The following is a 19,108-nucleotide window of genomic DNA, read 5'->3' on the forward strand; positions in this document are numbered from 1 at the left end:
AGCCATAGCACCACTCCTGGCTTTTTTCTATGTATGTGGTACCAAGGAATTGAACCTGGGTCTTCGTGCATGTTAGGCAGGCACTCTACCACTTGGCCAAACTCCTGGTCCCTTTATTGAACTTTTAATCTGCTAGCTTAAGTGTATTTCAATTTAGGAGTAAGGAGTGTAGCTTAGTGGTAGAGCACTTGTTAACATGTGCAAAGACTTGAATCTGATCATTAGTAGCACTGAACAAAATAAAGTGGAGGGGCCAGGAATTCAGCCTAGTGGTAGAGTGCCTGCCTAGCATGCACAAAGACACAGGTTAAATTCCATGGTACCACATAAAAAAAAGCCAGAATGGCCAGGCACCGTGGCTCATGCCTATAATCCTACTCAGGAGGCTGAGATCTGAGGATCAAGGTTCAAAGCCAGCCTGGGCACAAAAGGATCTCAGACTCTCTTCTCCAATTAACCTCTAGAAAACAGAAAGTGGGGCTTGGCCCAAGGGTAGGGAGGTAGCCTGGAGCTGAAGAGCTCCAAGACACCATCCAGGACAAGAGGCAGGGTGGTAGCCTTGAGCTGAAGAGCTCAGGGACAGCGCCCAGACTGAGTTGAAACTCCATGACCCACAAAAAAGAAAGAAAGAAAGAGAATGATGCTGTGGCTCAAGTGGTAGAGCTCCAGCCTTGAGAAAGACCCAAGGGCAGTGCTCAGGCCCTGAACTCAAACCCAGGACTGGCAAAATAAATGAATAAATAAATGGATTGAAGTTAAACAGCTATGCATCGTGGCCATCACGGGTCTAATAGAATAAAACAGGCAGCTCAAACTGGGTGCTCACACCTACATCCCACTCAGAAGGGCTGATGGAAGTTTGAAGCGCACTAGGACAGAACAATGCTCCAAAATAACGGAAGAACGCGGGGCTAGTGGCAGGCACAGCAGCTGTGTGAGCAGGGGAGCAGGGGGGAGGGCCTGGAGTTCACATTTAAGAACAATTGAAAACGTAACCAGAAAAGGACGCCCGATGAAAAGGTCTCGTCACATTCCCAAACTCAGCGCGCGAGCCATGCACGTGAATGTATTGGCGCTCTCCGCGGGTGAGGCGTGTGGGGTCTGCACCTGCTCCGTGTATGGAGCCGTGGGCCAGGCTCAGAGTGAAGGCTCAGAGCTGGGGAAGTGGCGACTCGCCGGCTGGAATTCCATTCCCTGCGGCCCTGCTCGGGAAGCCCCGCCCCCGGCGCGGCCCCGCCCACCGCCGCCGGGACCGCCCCGCCCTTCCCTGCGCCCGCCCTCCCGCGCACGCGCAAACGCCGCCAGCCCCGCCCCCTCGGCTCCTCCTGGGCGTCGCGGGGCGCTCGGCGGCAAGATGGCGGCGCAACAGCAGTGTCGGGAGGGCGTTACGCCGTTGGCGCGGCCGGCGGCGGAGGCGGACCCTTTGGGCCGCTTCACTTGTCCCGTGTGCCTGGAGGTGTACGACAAGCCGGTGCAGGTGCCCTGCGGACACGTGTGAGCGGCGGGCGCGGCCGGGCGGGTGTGAGGGGGGCGGCGGCGCGTCCGCGGCGGCCCAGCGCGGGTCGCGCGCCCCGCCCGGCGGCCCCCCGGGAGGGGAGGCGGTCCCCGAGCGCGCCGTGGTAACGGGAAGCGGGCGGCGGCGGCGGCGGCGGCGGAGCGCCTCAGCCGGGAGCACCCTCGGGGAGCCGGGGCTCCGGACGCGGTGCCCGGCCTGCCGCCCGGCCTGCCGCCCGGCCTGCCGCGTCGGGCCCAGCCGCCGAGCGCGCCCGGCTCCAGGCTGACCCTCTCGCCCGTGGCGCCCCCGCCCCTCACGCTCCTGCCCGTTCCGTGACCTCCTTCCTCTTCTCCCTCGCGGTTCCTTGCTGGGGACGAGCCTCGCGTCTCGGCCCTGACCGCTCGCTGGTGCCCATCCCCAGCGTGGGGAGTGGCCGTGCCCTCGGGGCGGCCGCGTGGGCAGAGGGAAGGGGTTCTGAGCCAGCTGCACCTGTCCAGGCTCCGAGGCCAGCGGCAGGCTGGGACTGGAACCAGACGGATGGCTCGACCTGGCGCTTGGGAGTGGGGCAGCCCCAAATGAGGCCACACTCCTCAGTCTGGTGGAATTCAGCTGGAGAAGGACAAGTGGCCAAGTGCCATAGCTTTGTGACAGAAAGGATAGGGCATCTGGAAGGCTGGGCTAGGAAAGGGTGGTAGTAGGAAGTAGAAACAGAGTCAGCCCAAGACAGTTCAGAAACAGGCTTGTGTGGGTGTAGTTAGATGGTTGTAAAGGGGCTTGTGAACATTGGGTGAAAAGAACCAGCCATGAGCTGCCCTAAGTAGCTGGGGGTGGCTTTTTTGTGCCCCCTTGGTGACCCTTGTGGCCTGTCTGTGTAAAGAGACCCTGAGCCCTACCTGCCCTGCTCATGCTTGTCTTTTCTCCAACTAGTCACATCATAGCTCCAAAGACCTTGCTGTCTGCCCTCCACACACACCTTGGCTTGTGGTGTCAACTCTCTGGCACTGTGCATCCACATCTGCCTTCCCAGGCTGGTCTGTGCTAAATGCTGAAGTTCTGATCCCTAATCTGCTCTGCCTTGATTTTTTTCCTTCATGTGCGTAGTCTGTGAAATTATAACTTGTGTGCCTTCCTCCACTTAAAATACAGCATCAAGAGGACAGGGGCTTGGGCTCTGCCCTGTCCTCAGAGGTGAGTGAGTAGACCCTTTACCCCCAACCTGGCCTGGAGTTTGTCCCAGCAGCATCAACATGTAGCTTAATAATGATTAAAAAAAAAATTGAGAGGAAAGAAAATGAGAAAGTAAAACATCTGTCAAGTTGCAGATTATCTGGTTTTCCTTTTGCTGGTAGCAGGAATTGAACTCAAAGCCCTCCACTGACCCTCATCCTCAGCCCTACTGCTGGATTTGCTAAATCTGCTTTAAAGATCTATCCACTTGGGCAAGTCACCCAGCGTATCTTCATGCTTTGCTGTCCATTCCTTCTATCTGTTTCACCACCTGCCTGGCTTCAGGGTGGAAAGTCTGTCATCTCTGACTTCTTCTCCAAATTCAGTAAGTCACCGGGTCACACTGTCTCTGCATCTGAATCATTTCCTGGATCCATCTCTGTGCCGGGGTCAGGCCTTCACAGCCCTATGTAGTCGTCATCCTGCTGGGCTTGCACTTAGAGTCTCTTCTCATCTTTGCTCACCTAAAAACAAAACACATTAGTTCTAAAATCTATGTGCTAGTGATTGTATATAGAGCTTCCCTTCTTGAATATTTGTTTGTTAAACATGACATTTGAAATACGATGTAAAAATTTAAAAAAAAACCCAAAACCCCCAAACACATTAAAAGCTGTCTTCACAAAAGTGCCATTTATTTTTCTGAAGATTGGGTATTTTTGCTTCTGAGGAAAAATCATTTCCTCAAGTGCCTTATGTGTTTTAAGTCTTTGGGCCTGGAATCATTTTCTTGTTCCACCACCTGCACCTCTGAAGGCTCATCATGGATGGTTACCAGTCCCGACCCAGGTTACAAGTAGCTGCTGTTAGCTGCCATTGGCCTTGTGTTCCCATACTGCTTTGCTTTTCACCTCTTTGACACCACTTCCCATTTACTGTGTATTCCATGTGTGCTAGATGCCCATCCTTGCCGCAGCCCTGGTGGTAGGAGCTGTGCCTTTCTCATCTGAGGTAGGTGCTGAGGCTCTGAGCCTTAATCACACCTCTGGCCAGGCACATGGGACTGTGTGATGATAGACCCCACTGCAGCGTGTCTGCCCTAGAAGGACTGGGTATTGAGTTGGGAACAGGGAATGAGTTGGTTTTAATCCATTTTTCATTGGTGTCTGTTAAGAGTTGAGCCACATTTGTCTTTCTGTCTCCACAATGCATGACGGAGGTTCTCTGTATGTCTTGTTCTAGCTTTTGCTCTGCATGCCTGCAGGAATGTCTGAAGCCGAAGAAACCTCTCTGTGGCGTGTGTCGCAGCGCTCTGGCACCTGGCGTCCGAGCTGTGGAGCTCGAGCGGCAGATCGAGAGCACAGAGACTTCTTGCCATGGCTGCCGTAAGAATGTATGTGGAGAACATGGAAGAGTCGATGTCTTTCTGTGCTGAGATGGGGTACACTGAGCTCCGGACCTGCCCTTTCTGCAGAGTGTGTCTAGGTGACAGCACACCTGCATGCCAGTGATGGCAGTGCTGTTTTATCTGTATAATCTCACTGCATTTTGTTTGCTTTTTCATGAGTTGGTCTAGGTTTTGTTTTTTTTTTTTTTTGGGGGGGGGGGTCATGGGGTTTGAACTTGGCCTGGGCGCTGTCCCTAAGCTCTTCAGCTCAAGGCTGCCACCCTACCCTTGAGGCAAGCCCCACTTTTCGTTTTCTAGACATTAATTGGAAATAAGAATCTGATGTCCTTTTGTGTCCAGGCTGGCTTTGAACCTTAATCCTCAGATCTCAGCCTCCTGAGTAGCTAGGATTACAGGTGTGAGCCACTGGGGCCTGGCCAAATTGGTTTAGTTTTGAAAGCCATAGAAATCCACTTCTTTGCCCATAAGACTCATTTTCCTAAGCATGCATAATTTTAATTAGACTGTGAAATCTCATGATTTTTTTTTTTTTTTTTTTCAGTCCTGGGCTTGAGCTCAGGGTCTGAGCACTGTCCTTGGACTTTCTCAAAGCTAGAGCTCTACCACTTGAGCCTCAGCACCACTTCTGGCTTTTTTCTATGTATGTGGTACCGAGGAATCGAACCCGGGTCTTCGTGCATGCTAGGCAAGCACTCTACCACTAGGCCAAACTCCCAGCCCCTCATGATTTTTTTAAAAAATGAAATCTGTGAGTCTGAGTTAACTACTACAGTAAGTTTGAAGAAATTCTCCATTTTCTCTGTTACTAGAGGTAAACTGTAATGGTTCAGCTATTTAGCCATTCACTGAGAGGAATTGGGACACAAAGGTCACTGGGCAGTCATATGATTTCCGTGTAAAATCTGACAGTGGGAATGGGTCCATGCTTACTGTAACTGCTGTAGAGAGGAAGAGATAGGATTACCTTATTTTTCATGACCTTATTGGTTTTAGAGTCATGACAATGTTGTGGGGCTTGAATTCAGAGCCCGGGCACTATCCCAGAACTAGCTTGCACTCTACCACTTTGAGCCACATGTTTGTTTTGTTTCTGTTTTTTGCAGTCCTGGGGCTTAAATTCAGGGCCTGGGTATTGTCCTTGCACTTTTCCTCAAGGTTAGTGCTCTACCAGTTGAGCCACAGCACTACTTCAGGCTTTTTCATTAGTACCAAGGAATCCAACCCAACCCAGTGCTTCGTGTATGCTAGAGAAGCACTGTACCACTAGGACACACTCCTGGCTTGTACTTGTAGTTTTTGAGTGTTTAATTGGAGAGAAGAGTCTCGTGGTCTTTCCCCCCTGGGCTGGCTTTGAACAGCTCAGCCTCCTGAGTAGCTAGGATTGTGGATGTGAGCCATGAGTGCTGAGCTCATGACTTTTTTTTAAATTTTTTTTTGCCAGTTCTGAGGCTTGAACTCAGGGCCTGAGGAGTGTTGAGCTTCTTTTGCTCTACCACGTGAGCCACAGTGCCATTTCCGGCCTTTTCTGTATATGTGGTCCTGAGGAATTGAACTAAGGGCTTCATACTAGGCAAGCACTACACCCCCAAGCCACATTCCCAGCCTTGTGACAATTTTTTTTTTTTTCAAATGTAGATATAAAGACTTACACAGATATAGTGGATTGGTTTTGTTTTTACACAATATGATAATAACATTTCATCTTTCATTTTTTGAAACTGAATTATTTATAGCACTTATTAGACAGCCTTGTATGTCAGTTTCTTTTCTTTTTTTTTTTTTTTTTTTTTTTTGCCAGTCCTGGGCTTGAGCTCAGGGCCTGAGCACTGTCCCTGGACTTTCTCAAGGCTTGAGCTCTACCACTTGAGCCTCAGCACCATTTCTGGCTTTTTTCTATGTATGTGGTACCGAGGAATCGAACCCGGGTCTTCGTGCATGCTAGGCAAGCACTTTAACCACTAGGCCAAACTCCTGGCCCTGTCAGTTTCTTTTCTCTTGAGGTGGGGCTGTTGCCGTAGCGCAGGGCCTTCACATAACTAGGCAAGTTCTCTACCATGAGCCCAACTCCACAATGAGTGGCCCAAATATGGGTGTGACTTAGTATTCCTTCCTGTGGGATGACTTTCTGTGAGTGGCTGTCTCCATCTCTGGTTTAGACTCCTTGGTTGGTAGCTTAAAATCGGCAAGTTTTCGAGCTGATGAACCAGAGTGAAGATTTTTTTTTTTTTAAAAAAAAGATTTCCTTTAATTTAAAAATGCAATATACTAAAATTTAAAATGTCCTAAGAACTTAGTCTTCTTGCATGTGTCTTCCCTTGCCCCATGTCCTTTTGACTGTATTTTATTTTTGTGTGTATGTGCTGGTCTTGGGGCTTGAACTCAGGGCCTGGGTGCTGTCCCTGAACTTTTTTTTTTACCTCAAGTCTAGCACTCTACCTCTTTAAGCCACATTCCTGCTTCTAATTTTTCTGGTGGTTAATTGGAAACAAAAGTCTCACAGACTTTCCTGCCCTAGCTGGCTTCAAACTTTGATCCTTAGGTCTCAGACTCCTGAGTAGGCAGGATTACAAGTGTCTAGCTCAATAATTTCTTCTCTGTATCCTTCCCCTGCCTCTTTATTCCTTAAAGTTTTTCTTTAATAACATGCTAGATAGCCAGAAACCAGTCGCTCATTTCTGTAATCCTAGATATTCAGGATGTTAAGTTCAGAGTGGAGGTTTCATAGCCAGTCTGGGCAGAAAAACCTTTTGGATTCCATCTCCAAAATGCCCAGCAAAAACAGGGCTGGAGGTGTAGCTCCACTGGTAGAGTACCAGACAAGTAAGGCAAGGTGAGTGAACACAAAGCCTTGTACAAATGCTTCCCCCCCCCCCCAAAAAAAGGGACCAGGTGAGGTAGAATGTGCCTATGGTCTCAGCTTCTGAGCAGAATTGAGGCTGGATTGCCCAGTGTAGAAGTTTGAGGGTCAATAGCAAGACCTCATCTTAGGAGTGAAAGAACAAAACAGAGGTGAAGCTGAGGGGTAGTGCCCTTTTCTGGTGAACACATGGCCCTGAATTACTTCCTCAGTACTCCCAGTACTGCACATACATACATGCATACATACAGAGGGTAGCGGCAGAGCACATGGTTTGCATATGTGAGGCCTCAAACCCGGAACCAGGCAAAGAGAACCCTTGTGATGAAATACTCCTCTGAAGTTTTCTGGTTTTCCATCTTACTGTTGCACAGCTTCAATTTTTAAGATCATTTATCACAGTCTGATACTTTAGCCGAGGTTACTAGCCTTTATCTCTTAGGTTTCAGTGAACACTTTTGTGCTGTAAGAAGCGTGGCTGCTGTAAAAGGACTGATTTTAGTGCAAGGGTAGAAATTATTTAATGCATTTCTGGGTTTGGAGCATATCTCTTAAGCACTTGCAGAAAAGTTACTTTAGAATGAAAGTTGTGATTGGGAGAAACCTGAGCCTAGGCAGGAGTGGAAAACCTTCATTGGTCAGAGGTTCTATCTGTTAGCATAGGAGTGTGCTGAGATTGTGTTGGGGGGGGAAGGGGGAAGTGTAGCTGTAGTTTTTACCCACCTGCTTTGGGACCGTGTCTGATATAAGGTCCTCACTAACTATGGGCTCTGATTCTCATCAAGTTCTTCCTGTCCAACATCCGGGCCCATGTGGCTACCTGTTCCAAATACCAGAATTACATCATGGAGGGTGTGAAGGCCACCACTAAGGATGCAGCCCTTCAGCCCAGGTGCGTGACTTGGCCTCCCCCAGCAACTGTTGTTGCTGTGCAAGTGAGACTCAATGGTTTCGGTGTATGGATATGGGAATTGGAAGTGTAATCATTAATGAAAGTGTTGGGGACATGAGGGGGTCTCAAATTCAGTGCAAACATGAGGTACCTTTCTTCTTGCAGGAACGTCCCAAACCGTTATACCTTTCCCTGTCCTTACTGCCCGGAGAAGAACTTTGACCAGGAAGGACTCGTGGAGCACTGCAGGCTGTCCCACAGCACAGACACCAAATCTGTAGTAAGAGCAACCTTTAAAAATAATTTTGTCAGTTGTAGAGCTTGAATGCTGGGCCTGGAGGTTGTCCCTGAGCTCTTCAGCTTAAGGGTACCACCCTACCCTTGGAGCCACAGCACTACTTCTGTTTTCTAGTAGTTAATTGGAAATAAGACTATCAAGTTCTTTAGTGCCCAGGCTGGCTTCGAACTGCAATCCTCAGATCTCAGCCTCCTGAATAACTAACTAGATGTGAGATACTGTACCCGGCTTAAAAATTTTTTGAAAGGGAAAATCCTCAAACTTACCAAAAAAAAAAAAAAAAGGATTAGTACAATGAACTCTAATGCATCTTCAGCTAGAAAATAACATTTTACTTAGGGGTGCCAGTGGCTCATACCTGTTGTCATCCTCTGAACTTAGAAAGCTGAGATCTTGGGCTGGGAGTTTAGCTTAGTGGTAGAGCACGAAGACCCGGGTTTGATTCCTCGGTAACACATACAGAGGAAAAAGCCAGAAATGGTGCTGAGGCTCAAGTGGTAGAGCTCTAGCCTTGAGAAAGCCCAAGGACAATGCTCAGGACCTGAGCTCAAGCCCCAAGACTGGCAAAAGAAAAAAAAAAAAAAAGATGAGATCTGAGGATCGTGGTCCAAAGCCAGCCCAGGCAAGAAATTCTGTGAGACTCTTTTTGCCAGTTAATCAGCAGAATGCCAGAAGTGGAGAGTGGAGCTGTGGTTCAAGTGGTAGAGCGCTAGCCTTGAGTAAAAACCCTCAAAAGGGTAACACTCAGACACTGAGTTCAAGCCTTGGCATTGACATAACTTTTACCATATTTGCTTGGCCATACTTTATATATATTTTTCTGTATTATTTAGGATTAAGCTAAATCCTATGACCTTTTGCTCCCTAAATACTTCAGTGTATTCTAAAAACTTTTTTTTTTTTTTTTTTGATCCTGGGACTTGAACTCAGGGACTGGGTGCTGTTCCTGAGCTTCTTTGTGCTTAAGAAAATGGGCAGCTGGGAGTTTGTCCTAGTGGTAAGAGTGCTTGCCTAGCATGCACGAAGACCCAGTTTTGATTCCTTGGTACCACATACATAGAAACAGGCCAGAAGTGGGGCTGTGGCTCGAGTGGTAGAGCTCTACCCTTGAGAAAACCCAAGGGCAGTGCTCAGGCCCTGAACCCAAACCCATGACTGACAAAAAAAAAAAAAAAAAATGAGCCAGGGGGCTGGAAGTTTGGCCTAGTGGTAGAGTGCTTGCCTAGCCTAGCATGCACAAAGATCCGGGTTTGATTACTCAGTACTGCATATATAGAAAAACCCGGAAGTGGTGCGGTGGCTCAAGTGGTAGAGCTCTATCTAGCCTTGAGAAAATCCAAGGACAGTGCTCAGCCCCTGAGTTCAAGCCCTAGGACTGGCAAAAAATCAAACAGCCAGGCGTGGTAGCTCATACCTATAATCCTAGCTACTCAGGAGGCTGAGATCTGAGGATCATGGTTCAAAGCCAGCTCAGGGACTAAAAAAAATCTGTGAGACTTACCTCTAGTTAATTACCAGAAAACTGGAAGTGGCACTCTGGCTCAAGAGGTAGGGCGGTAGTCTTGAGCTGAAGATCTCAGGGACAGTGCCCAGGCCCTAGGTTCAAGCTCCATGGACTTGAGAGCTCGAAGCAAGTGGGTCACCTTGGTTCAGGGAGGTAGTTTACCGAGTTGAGGAACACTGATCATTTATGTCCTGGGTCCCAGCAAAGCTGGGAGGCCCAACATGTGTGTTGGAGAAGCTGGTGCCTGCTGTTCAGCACAGCTGAGTGATCAAAACTTAGGCTCCAAGTGCTGCCTGAGGTCAGGAGCTGTGAGCAGAGCCTGGATTCAGGAAGTAGGAGGGGCCATGCCCAGGTAGCACTCCAGTCCTGTCGGCCAGCTTCCCAGATCTCTGCCACTGCAGCTGAGAAGTCTGCATCAGCCTTGGGAAAAAGAAATGGGGGGGTTGTGTTGCCTGGTTTGAGAGAAACTGCCCCTGCTACCTGTGCTCAGGGCGCATGGTGCAACCACCCCTCACCTGAACAATGCTGGCCCCTGGGGCTGCCATGCTACACTGGGATAGAGAGTGCATTGGGAGCAGGTGCGGTGGGGAAGGCAGCCTGTGCCAAGTGCCCAGGCAGCCCAGAGAATGAGCACCTGCTTGACTGGGTGAAGGAGCATCCGTGTGTCAGGACGCACAGCAAGCTGGCTGCCTCCACTTCTTGGCCTCACACATTTAATTCCTTTGTTTCCTTGTGCCTGTGGATCATCCTTGTGCTGGTTTAGAGCACTGTGTTTTTGGCCTTCCAAGGAGCTGGCCTTTGACTACAGCAAGGTTTCAGCAAGGGCAGTGTCATGACTTCTCTCTCTCAGATGTCATTAACTAGAGCCTTGCAATGTGTTTTTGTTGTTTGTTAATCCTGGGGCTTCATCTGTGGGCCTGGGTGCTTTTGCTGGAAGCTAGCACTGTATCCCTTGAGGCACAGCACCACTTTTAGCTTTCACTGTGATGAATTGGAGAGAAGAATTTCATGGACTTTTTTTTTTCATATACTTTTTATTGTAATTAATAGAAGGGTTACATTATATTTGCCAGATAGAAGGTACATTAATTCACGTACATTGATACCCTTTCTCGTGTCTTGGTCCCCATTTCCCTCCCCCCCATCCAAATTTCATGGACTTTTTTATGGTTGGCTTGGATCGGCTATCCTCAGATCTTAGCCTCTTGAGGAGCTAGGATTATAGGTGTGAGCTGGTGCCCAGCTTTGCAGTGTTTTGGAATGCTCACCCACATGAGTGACTAGGCCCTGAACTGTGGTGCCAGGAAGTGTGTCCTGGGAGGTGGGGGGCCAGGCGCAGGTCCTGGAGGCCAGGGTCAACACAATGTGTAAGGTACCACTTCTTCATTGACAGGTCTGTCCCATATGTGCTTCTATGCCCTGGGGAGATCCCAACTACCGCAGCGCCAACTTCATACAGCACATCCAGCGCCGGCATCAGTTTTCTTACGACACATTTGTGGTGAGTCTCGACCTTTCCCAGCTCAGCAACTCAGCTGCTCCGTTGTGGATTGGGGAAGGGCCTGGCAGTGCTGTGAGTGCTGTAGTGAAGCGGGCAAATGGCAGGGCGGGTGTGAGGTCATTAGTGGCGTTCATCAAGGCTGTGCTTCTTAGGCGTGTGCTCCTGCACGAGCTGGTCCTAAGGCTTAAGCTCCTGCATTATCTTCCTCCTTATAGGGAAATAAGGTATCCACAGAGCCCCTGTTTCGTTTGGTTTTCACATTCCAGGTTTTTTTTGTTTTGTGGGTAACGGGGCTTGAACTTGGACTGGGCGCTGTCTCTGAGCTCTTCAGCTCAAGTCTGCTTCCTTTCTCTGGAGCCAAGCCCCACTTTTTCTAGAGGTTATTCGGAGATAAGAGTCCCAGGTCCTTTTGTGCCCAGGCTGGCTCTGAACCTAGATCACCTCAGATCTCAGCCTCCTGAGTAGCTAGAATTACAGTATTCATTTTCTTCAGTCTTGAAACACTCATTACCCAGGCCCTGAGTGTTTTTGCTCACTCTGCAACTAAGCCACAGCTCCACTTCTAGCCCTTTGGTGGTTAATGGAGATTAAGAGTCTCATGGACTTTCCTGCTTCAGTGGGCTTCAAAATGTGATCCTTAGGATTACTGGCATGAGCCACTAGGGTATGGCTTTAATGGTTTTTGTTGTTGTTTTTTGCCATCCCTGGGGCTTGAGCTCAGGGCTTGGGCATTGTCCTTGGGCTTTCCTCAAGGTTAGTGCACTCCCACTTAAGCCACAGTACCACTTCCGGCTTTTCTATATATGTGTTACCAGGGAATCGAACCTCTGTCTTCGTGCGTGCTAGGCAAGCGTTCTACCCTTAGGCTAAACTCCCAGCCCCTAATGTGTGTTCTTAATGGCTGTATTTCAGGATGTGGGAAGAACTTTTCTTCCCACATTGTCATGAAGTATTTGTCCTGAGTCTTGTAGTGTATGAAGCGCACATGGGGCAACTGCACTTTCCACTATGCTGCAAAGACAGATGTGATGGCTGTCATGCACCTGTAGTTTGATGTGGTTAAAGGTTAGTTTTGGTTCTGTTTCTTCTGAGCCGTGCTGCCTCAGAAGGCCCTGTCCTCTACCGCACACCAAGGCCAGTACTTAAGAGCAACACTTGAGCTGAGTGTCTGGCTCCCATGAGCTAAGTTATGCATAAGTGCGTGGTGGGTGAGCCTGCTCCACTAGCCATCCTTGCCTGGGTCCTGTTGCTAATGATTGGCGGGCTGCACTGCTGGCACTGCAGGTGTGGTTAAGGTCCTGTCGGCCCTATCCTGAGGCCATTTTATGGCCCTATTCAGTGTGGCTCTTCTCAGAGGCGGCATGTGTGTTTTCTCAGGATTACGATGTGGATGAAGAGGACGTGATGAACCAGGTCTTGCAGCGCTCCCTCGTGGATCAGTAGCAGTCCTCGCCTTCTGTCTGGTATTCTAGAGCTTCCACTGTGTGCTGAGCGTGAGACCTCCCTAACGTCACACCTGCAATGAGCCGGGCCGTGGGACAGGGCAGTGCTGGTGGGAAGTGGGTCCCCATGTCAGAGCCCCTTTCCTTTGGGGCTCTTGCCAAGCTTTCTTCCTGTAGTTAGCCCATTGTCACGTGGCTTCATCTTGTTGGTCCTCAGCTACTTCCTGGAACTTGTGCCTCCTCTTCTGTAGAATAATCCAGCTTTTACTTCATATGTTCTTGCTTCCCGTTTGTTCACCTGGTGTTCATCTCTCAGGTCCTCTGAGCCAGCCAGGATCTTTTCTGGATCATGAATAGCACAATGAAACAAGTGTTCCCCTGTCTCACCCCTGGGTATGTGAACATGACGTGGTAGGGAGGGGCTAGACCTTCCCTGAGGGCGGGGGGGTTCTTTGGGAGCAGCCAGGAAACATGTGAACAGCTTCTGGAGGCACACAGTGTGGTTTCTCACAATCTGATGCTGGACGCTTTGATTAATATTTTCCAATGCTTTTTTCCCCCCCTGGTCTTAGGACTTGAGCTCTGGGTTTGGATGCTGGCCCTGAGTTTCTTTTTGCTAAAAGCTAGTGCTCTATCACTGGAGCCACAGCTCCACTTCCAGCTTTTTCTGAGTAGTTTATTGGAGATGAGTCTCAGAGACTTTACTGCCTGGGCTGGCTTCAGATCTCAGATCTCACTCAGCCTCTTGAGTAACTAGGATTACAGATATGAGCTACCATTGTCCAGCTTCTCTGTGCTTCTTATAGACCCTTAAAATAAATGGGTTCCATTTTAAATGCCTGCATGGCACATCTTTAGGCTAGCAGAAGCATGTTTGTGAGGCTAGTGTTGCAGGGCAGGCAGGTTGAAGTATGTTGTCTCTAAGTGGGGAGGAGGTCTGGTGGGGGAAGAGGGGGGAAGTGCCCTCACACTCTTCTCTGCAAGCCTGCGGAGCGCCCTCTGACGAGAGGTACATCATGAGCCCCCGTGCAGGGAAGAACAGCTTTCTCCTGGAAGCTTGTGCATTGCAGCTTGAGAAGCTTGTACTGGCCCAGCACTGCTGGACCCATCTGTAGGCACAGATCCCTTGCTTAGCCAAAGGGTATGTGGGTTGGGTTCATTCTTGCATGTCGAACATCTCTAGGTTGAATATGGAAGGTGTGGTTTTTGTTTTTATGGCCTGTGGCTGAGGTTGGGGCCTGTGCCGTGCGCTGGGGTCTTCCCTGCTCACTGCAGGAGAGCCTGCTAACATACGGCAGTGCTTCGGCCTGGCCATTCACTGTCACCTCTGGAGAGAGCGCCTAGGCTGCCTGAGCTGCTGTCAGCCTCCATCCACAAGTGAGAATCACGTCTGCTCCCCAGCAGGCCAGAAGCTTCCTTCTTGTATTAAGTGCACTTCATGTATTTCTAATAAGATGATTTTCCAGAAAGTGAAATTTGTTCTGGCTTTTAAAAGGTGAAGTATGAATAAATTTCATAATTTATCCAACCAGGAGGTTGTCATACGTGTTTTCATTAAACACCATTTGTTCAAGTCTGGGTCTGGTGACTCCAGAAAGTTGTTACTGAGTGGGAGTCCCTGTTCCTATCTGTCCCAAAGCCTGGCTCTGGACACAGAGCAACAGCCCTTGGCCAGCTGGGCGTCTTGGAAAACAGCCCCCACTTCGCACTGCTGGGGTGTCCCCCGCACCTTGGAGCTGATGAGATGACTGTGTCTGCCTCTTGAGGATGGTGCCTGAGGGCAGTGCTCCCCAGGGGGTTGCTGGGCCACCTTTCCCAGCCTGCTCCCCTCCCCTAGATCTTTCAATCTAATGGAGCAGAAACTAAGCCTGGCACCTCCAGTCTTCACCCACCCCCTCCCTCTTTTTATTCCTTTTTGCAGGTAACTGCATCCCATCTATGCTTGTCACCAGAGTCTTGGACTAAGATTACAAGTCCAAATGTAACAATTTGTGCCTCTTGTACACATTAAATAAAACCCTTACCATGCTGAAACAAGTCAAGAAGGGAAGAGCTGGGCCTGAGGCTGGAGCCGAATTTCCCATGGGACAGGCAGGGAGGCAGGAGGGAGGAGAGTGTCTCGGCCTAGCTTAGGTGTAAATGGGCCCCTGGCTGCAGTGCCAGAGAGCAGAGGACAGTGCCGGGCAGGGTCAGTTGGGTGTCTTCTGCCAGGCACTGAGGCCTGAGTAGAGTGGCTTTAGGGTTTGACACCCAAGCCCTTTGAAGGGTCATTGGTTTTAAATCTGTATGTAGCAAAGTGTGACATAAGAATAAGCTGCAGAACATTTTATCTGCAATGGCAAAAGTACTTGCCTTCATGGGGGCCAAACCTATGAATTCCTTATTGGGAAAAGTGGCTGTTTTTGCCAGGAGCCATTGCCTTTCACCCATCTAGTTGCTCAGGAACCAGGAGGATGGCCTAGTGGTAGAGTGCTGGCCTAGCATGCATGAAGCCCAGGGTTCAATTCCCTGGAACCACATACACAGAAAAGGCTGGAAGTAGAGCTGTGGTTCAAGTGGCAAAGTGCTAGCCTTGAGCAAAGTGTCCAAGGACAGTGCTCAGGCCCTGAGTTCAAGCCCCAGGACTGGCAAAAAAAAAAAAAAGCTCTGATCTGAGGATCCTGGTTCAAAGCCAGCTGAGGCAGGAAAAGTCTGTGGATGGTGTGGTTCAGGTGGTAGAGACTTGAATCAAAAAGCCAAGCAAGAGGGAGATGGGCCTTGGGTTCAAACCTCAGTACCTGCAATTCCCTCCCTACATAACCTACAGGGAGAAGGCTGTGAGGCCAGGCCTCCTGTCTCCAGAGACGGACCGTTGCTGTCAGCCATAGCTTTCAACCGTGGTTTTGGTTGTAACTTAATGTGGGGGAACACTGCTCCCATCTGTACCTTGCACCCACCAGTGTCTCGAGTCAGCATGCTGGAGAGGAGGAACTCTGCCCATGGGGTTCTCTGGTGGTGGGAATCCAGGCATGAGCTTGACTGTCCCACCTCACAGGAACACAGACAAAAGCTGTGGGTGGGAGTCCTTCCTGCAATAATCATCATGGGAAGGAAGATCTTTCAGGAAGGTTAACAGGTGACTGGCTAGAGATTGTGCTGAAATGCTGGTCAGAGCCAGTTTCCAAATTGGGGGGGGGGGGGTCCAGATGTAACAACTAGAACTGCAGGAGGCCCAGTGAAATTTGAATTTCAGATAAAGAATATAATGTTCTATGCAATCTTATGCTAAAATCCTAGTGCTGCTTACGTGAAACTCAAATTTAATTGACTTCTTATCTGGCAACCCTACATCTAAGATAAGAGTATAAACAGGTGAAGTTGGATAGGGGTGGCTCTGTAGGTGTGGCCTGCTTCCCAGAGGAGAGGATCAACCACCCACCCTAAGTGGGAGACACTGCCTCAGGCATTCACTCCTCTGGGCCTCCTTACTCACTCCAAGGCCTTCGTGAGTTCAGTAAGAATAAGAACAGACTTGGAGTTTTCCAAATCCCATTTCCATGTTTCTTTCGGTTTTCTCACAGCTGATACTCTTACAATTTGAGCCATGCCTCTAGTATCACATTTGAAATTGTCAGTTGTGTGGGACTTGAATTCAGGGCCTGGTGCTATCTCTGACTCTTTTTTTTTTTTTTTTCTTTTCTTTTTTTTTTTTTTGCCAGTCCTGGGCTTGAGCTCAGGGCCTGAGCACTGTCCTTGGACTTTCTCAAGGCTAGCACTCTACCACTTGAGCCTCAGCACCACTTCCGGCTTTTTTCTATGTATGTGGTACCGAGGAATCGAACCCGGGTCTTCATGCATGCTAGGCAAGCACTTTAACCACTAGGCCAAACTCCCGGCCCCCTCTCTGACTCTTTTTACTCAAGGCTCTACCACTTAGAGCCACAATGCCACTTAGGGTTTTTTTTTGTTTTTGTTTTTGTTTTTTGGTGGGTCATGGGGCTTGAACTCAGCCTGGGCACTGTCCCTGAGCTCTTCAGCTCAAGGCTACACCCTACCCTTGAGACAAGCCCCACTTCCCATTTTCTAGAGGTTAATTGGAGATAAGAGTCTCAGGTCCTTTTGTGCCTGGGCTGGCTTTGAACCTTGATCCTCAGATCTCAGCCTCCTGAGTAGCTAGGATTACAGGTGTGAGCCACCCACCGTACCCAGCCACTTGAATATTTTTGATTAAAAAAAAAAATCCTGGACTGGGAGTTTGGCCTAGCATGCATGCACAAAGACCTGGATTCGATTCTTTGGTATCATATACACACAAAAAGCCAGAAGTGGTGCTGTGGCTCAAGTGGTAGAGTGCTAGCCTTGAGAAAGCCCAAGGACAGTGGCTAGGACTGGAGTTGAGGCCCCAGGAGAGCCAAAAAAAAAAAAAAAAAAAAAAAAAATCTCAGAGCCTTTCACACACAAGAACTTTTTTTTTTAATTATTATTTTTTTTTTTTTATTATTTCCAGTCCCGGGGCTTGAACTCAGGGTCTGAGTGCTGTCCTTGGGCTTCCTCAAGGCTAGAGCTCTACCACTGGAGCCACAGCACCACTTCCAGCTCTTTTCTATGTATATGGTACCGAGGAATTGAACCAGGGGTTAGGCAGGCACTCTACCACTAGGCCAAACTCCCAAGCCCACACACAAGTGTTGCTCTACCACCCCTGCACCCAGTCCTTACTCATTGCTCTCACCCTCTGTGGTTCTGAGCAAGAATTTAGAGGTTGGAGGGTGGGTGCCCTGGGGACTGAGGAGGAGACCCTGTAGGCAGATCAGCCTCAGCAAGGGGCATGCTGAGAGAATGGGTTCCTTGATTGCCCCCAGTGGCTTATTTACTGCCCCCAGCTGTGGGATTAACAGAGGAAGAGACCCAATGGCCAATCCTGGCCTACAACTCCAAGGCCGCCACTCCTGGGCGTGGCAAGGCTCAGCAGGTGAATCCTCTAGGTAGCAGAGCCCCAGCTCCACCCTGCCCCGTTCCAGCGCTGCCCAGTTCTGCGAATCCAGCCCCAGGCCTCAGACAACTTCCTTTTGTGCAAGGGGACTGTGTCCTTCCCTTGAGTTTGCCCAGTTCTCCAGAACTTAGAACTTTTTTCTTTCCTTTTTGATTCACATTTCTTGTATGGCAAGCAGGAAATCTTTTCCTCTCTTTTCCATTCCCCCCTACTTTTTCTTGTTATGCTAAAATCTTGCTGGGTACCAGTGGCTCAGTGGCTCACACCTGTAAATCCACCTACTTAGGAGGCTGAGATGAGAAAGGATTATGTCTGAAGCAAGCCTAGGCAGGATTCTTATCTCTAAGTAACCACCAAAAAGCCACAATGGAACTATGGCTCAAATAGTATCCTTGAGCAGAATAAGGACAGTGCCCAGGCCCTAGAGATCACAGACCCAAAAGAGGGGAGAAACCCAGGCAGAGCAGGGAGAGGAACTTGGAAAGGGGGAGGAAGGAGGGCAAAACCTAATGGTTGGGCCCTTCGTGGTGTGACCCATTATGGCTGGCAGGGGCCTCTGCAGGACTCTGGTGCCAGAGAAGATGCTGGCCCTTTTTTTTTTTTTTTTTTTTTTTGAGCTCGGAAGCAGGAGGAATACTTGTAAATGCTAAAGAAGGAAAGGTAATTGCTGTGTGAGGGCATCAGGGAAGAGCCTCCGGAGACCTGCCCGCCTTGCAGGCAGCCCCCGCCCCCTCTCCAGGACCTGCAGGACCAGTCTCCCAGCTCTTCAGAGCTGGTATCTGAGAAATGCTTGTGGAATGTCTCCCGCTTTTGTGCTCACTGCTCTCAGCCCCACTTTGTAGTTCCAGTGGAACCCCAAGGTGGCTCGGTATCTGTTGTAGTCAGAGCTTTCCCTGTGGCAAGTGTCACTGTGCTGGTGCACTGAATGCCCCTGTGGGAGCCGTGGGAGCCTCTCCTCTCCAGCAGTCTGTGGACCCCGAGGGCCTGGCAGCAGGTGCTGTGCACTGGGAAGAAGGAAGGTGGCTCCTCTTCCCCCTGGGGCTTCCAGCACTGGGCCTAGCCCAGCTCCCTTGGATCCCAGCCCAGAAGGCTGCCTGGAAGCAGCTTGCACCTGGGAAATGCCAGTTCTGTTCAGGCGCAAGCCTACCTCACTGAGTGTTTTCAAGTGAGGGTGAGACTTTGGGACAGGTTTTCTAGATGAAAGAGGAAAGCAGATGTTGGGCCTCAACTCTTCACTGAACCTCCCTAGACAAAATCTCCTTTCCTCGAAGTCAAGATAAACTCCCAGTCAGGGTGGGTTCAGGTGATGCATGAGTCATGATCTAATCAACCTGTTAGCCTAAGAAAGTGAGCGCTTAGAAATTAGAAGTTGCTCAACCTCAGCCCAAAGTACCAGAAGGTAGGTTGAAACATGGAGAAATGGAAATGGCTCTGGGGTATGGAAAAAATTGCTCAAGATGAGTTGGGCAAAAAAAGGGGGAAAAAAGGAAGAAAAGTAACAAAAATCTTGCACTCAGGTGAACTGTAGATTGCTGAGCAGGAGATCCGGATTCCTCTTATCAGTCATGCAAA

General features: G+C 49.5%; 1 protein-coding gene across 1 annotated transcript; it reads left to right on the forward strand.

The window, feature by feature from the left end:
• The first annotated feature begins 1,318 nt into the window (after positions 1–1,318).
• Rnf114 (ring finger protein 114) lies at positions 1,319–14,095 on the forward strand. The gene is made up of 6 exons (XM_090352514.1): positions 1,319–1,494; positions 3,905–4,055; positions 7,713–7,819; positions 7,985–8,099; positions 11,015–11,122; positions 12,500–14,095. Exons 1-6 carry the CDS (start codon positions 1,355–1,357, stop codon positions 12,563–12,565), a joined length of 687 nt encoding a protein of 228 aa, XP_090208640.1. The 5' UTR covers positions 1,319–1,354; the 3' UTR covers positions 12,566–14,095.
• The last annotated feature ends 5,013 nt before the right edge of the window (positions 14,096–19,108 follow it).

The sequence above is a fragment of the Megascapheus bottae genome, chromosome 18 (genome assembly GCF_031878675.1).
Source record: "Megascapheus bottae isolate mThoBot1 chromosome 18, mThoBot2.hap1, whole genome shotgun sequence".
Classification (NCBI taxonomy): domain Eukaryota; kingdom Metazoa; phylum Chordata; class Mammalia; order Rodentia; family Geomyidae; genus Megascapheus; species Megascapheus bottae.

What these genes read in the sequence shown, in the direction of transcription:
- Rnf114 (XM_090352514.1), top strand. Translation starts at nt 1,355, where the DNA reads ATGGCGGCGCAACAGCAGTGTCGGGAGGGCGTTACGCCGTTGGCGCGG. An exon ending in GCCATGGCTGCCGTAAGAAT is followed by an intron (nt 4,056 to 7,712) that starts GTATGTGGAGAA and finishes ATTCTCATCAAG; the next exon opens with TTCTTCCTGTCCAACATCCG. An exon ending in TTTCTTACGACACATTTGTG is followed by an intron (nt 11,123 to 12,499) that starts GTGAGTCTCGAC and finishes GTGTTTTCTCAG; the next exon opens with GATTACGATGTGGATGAAGA.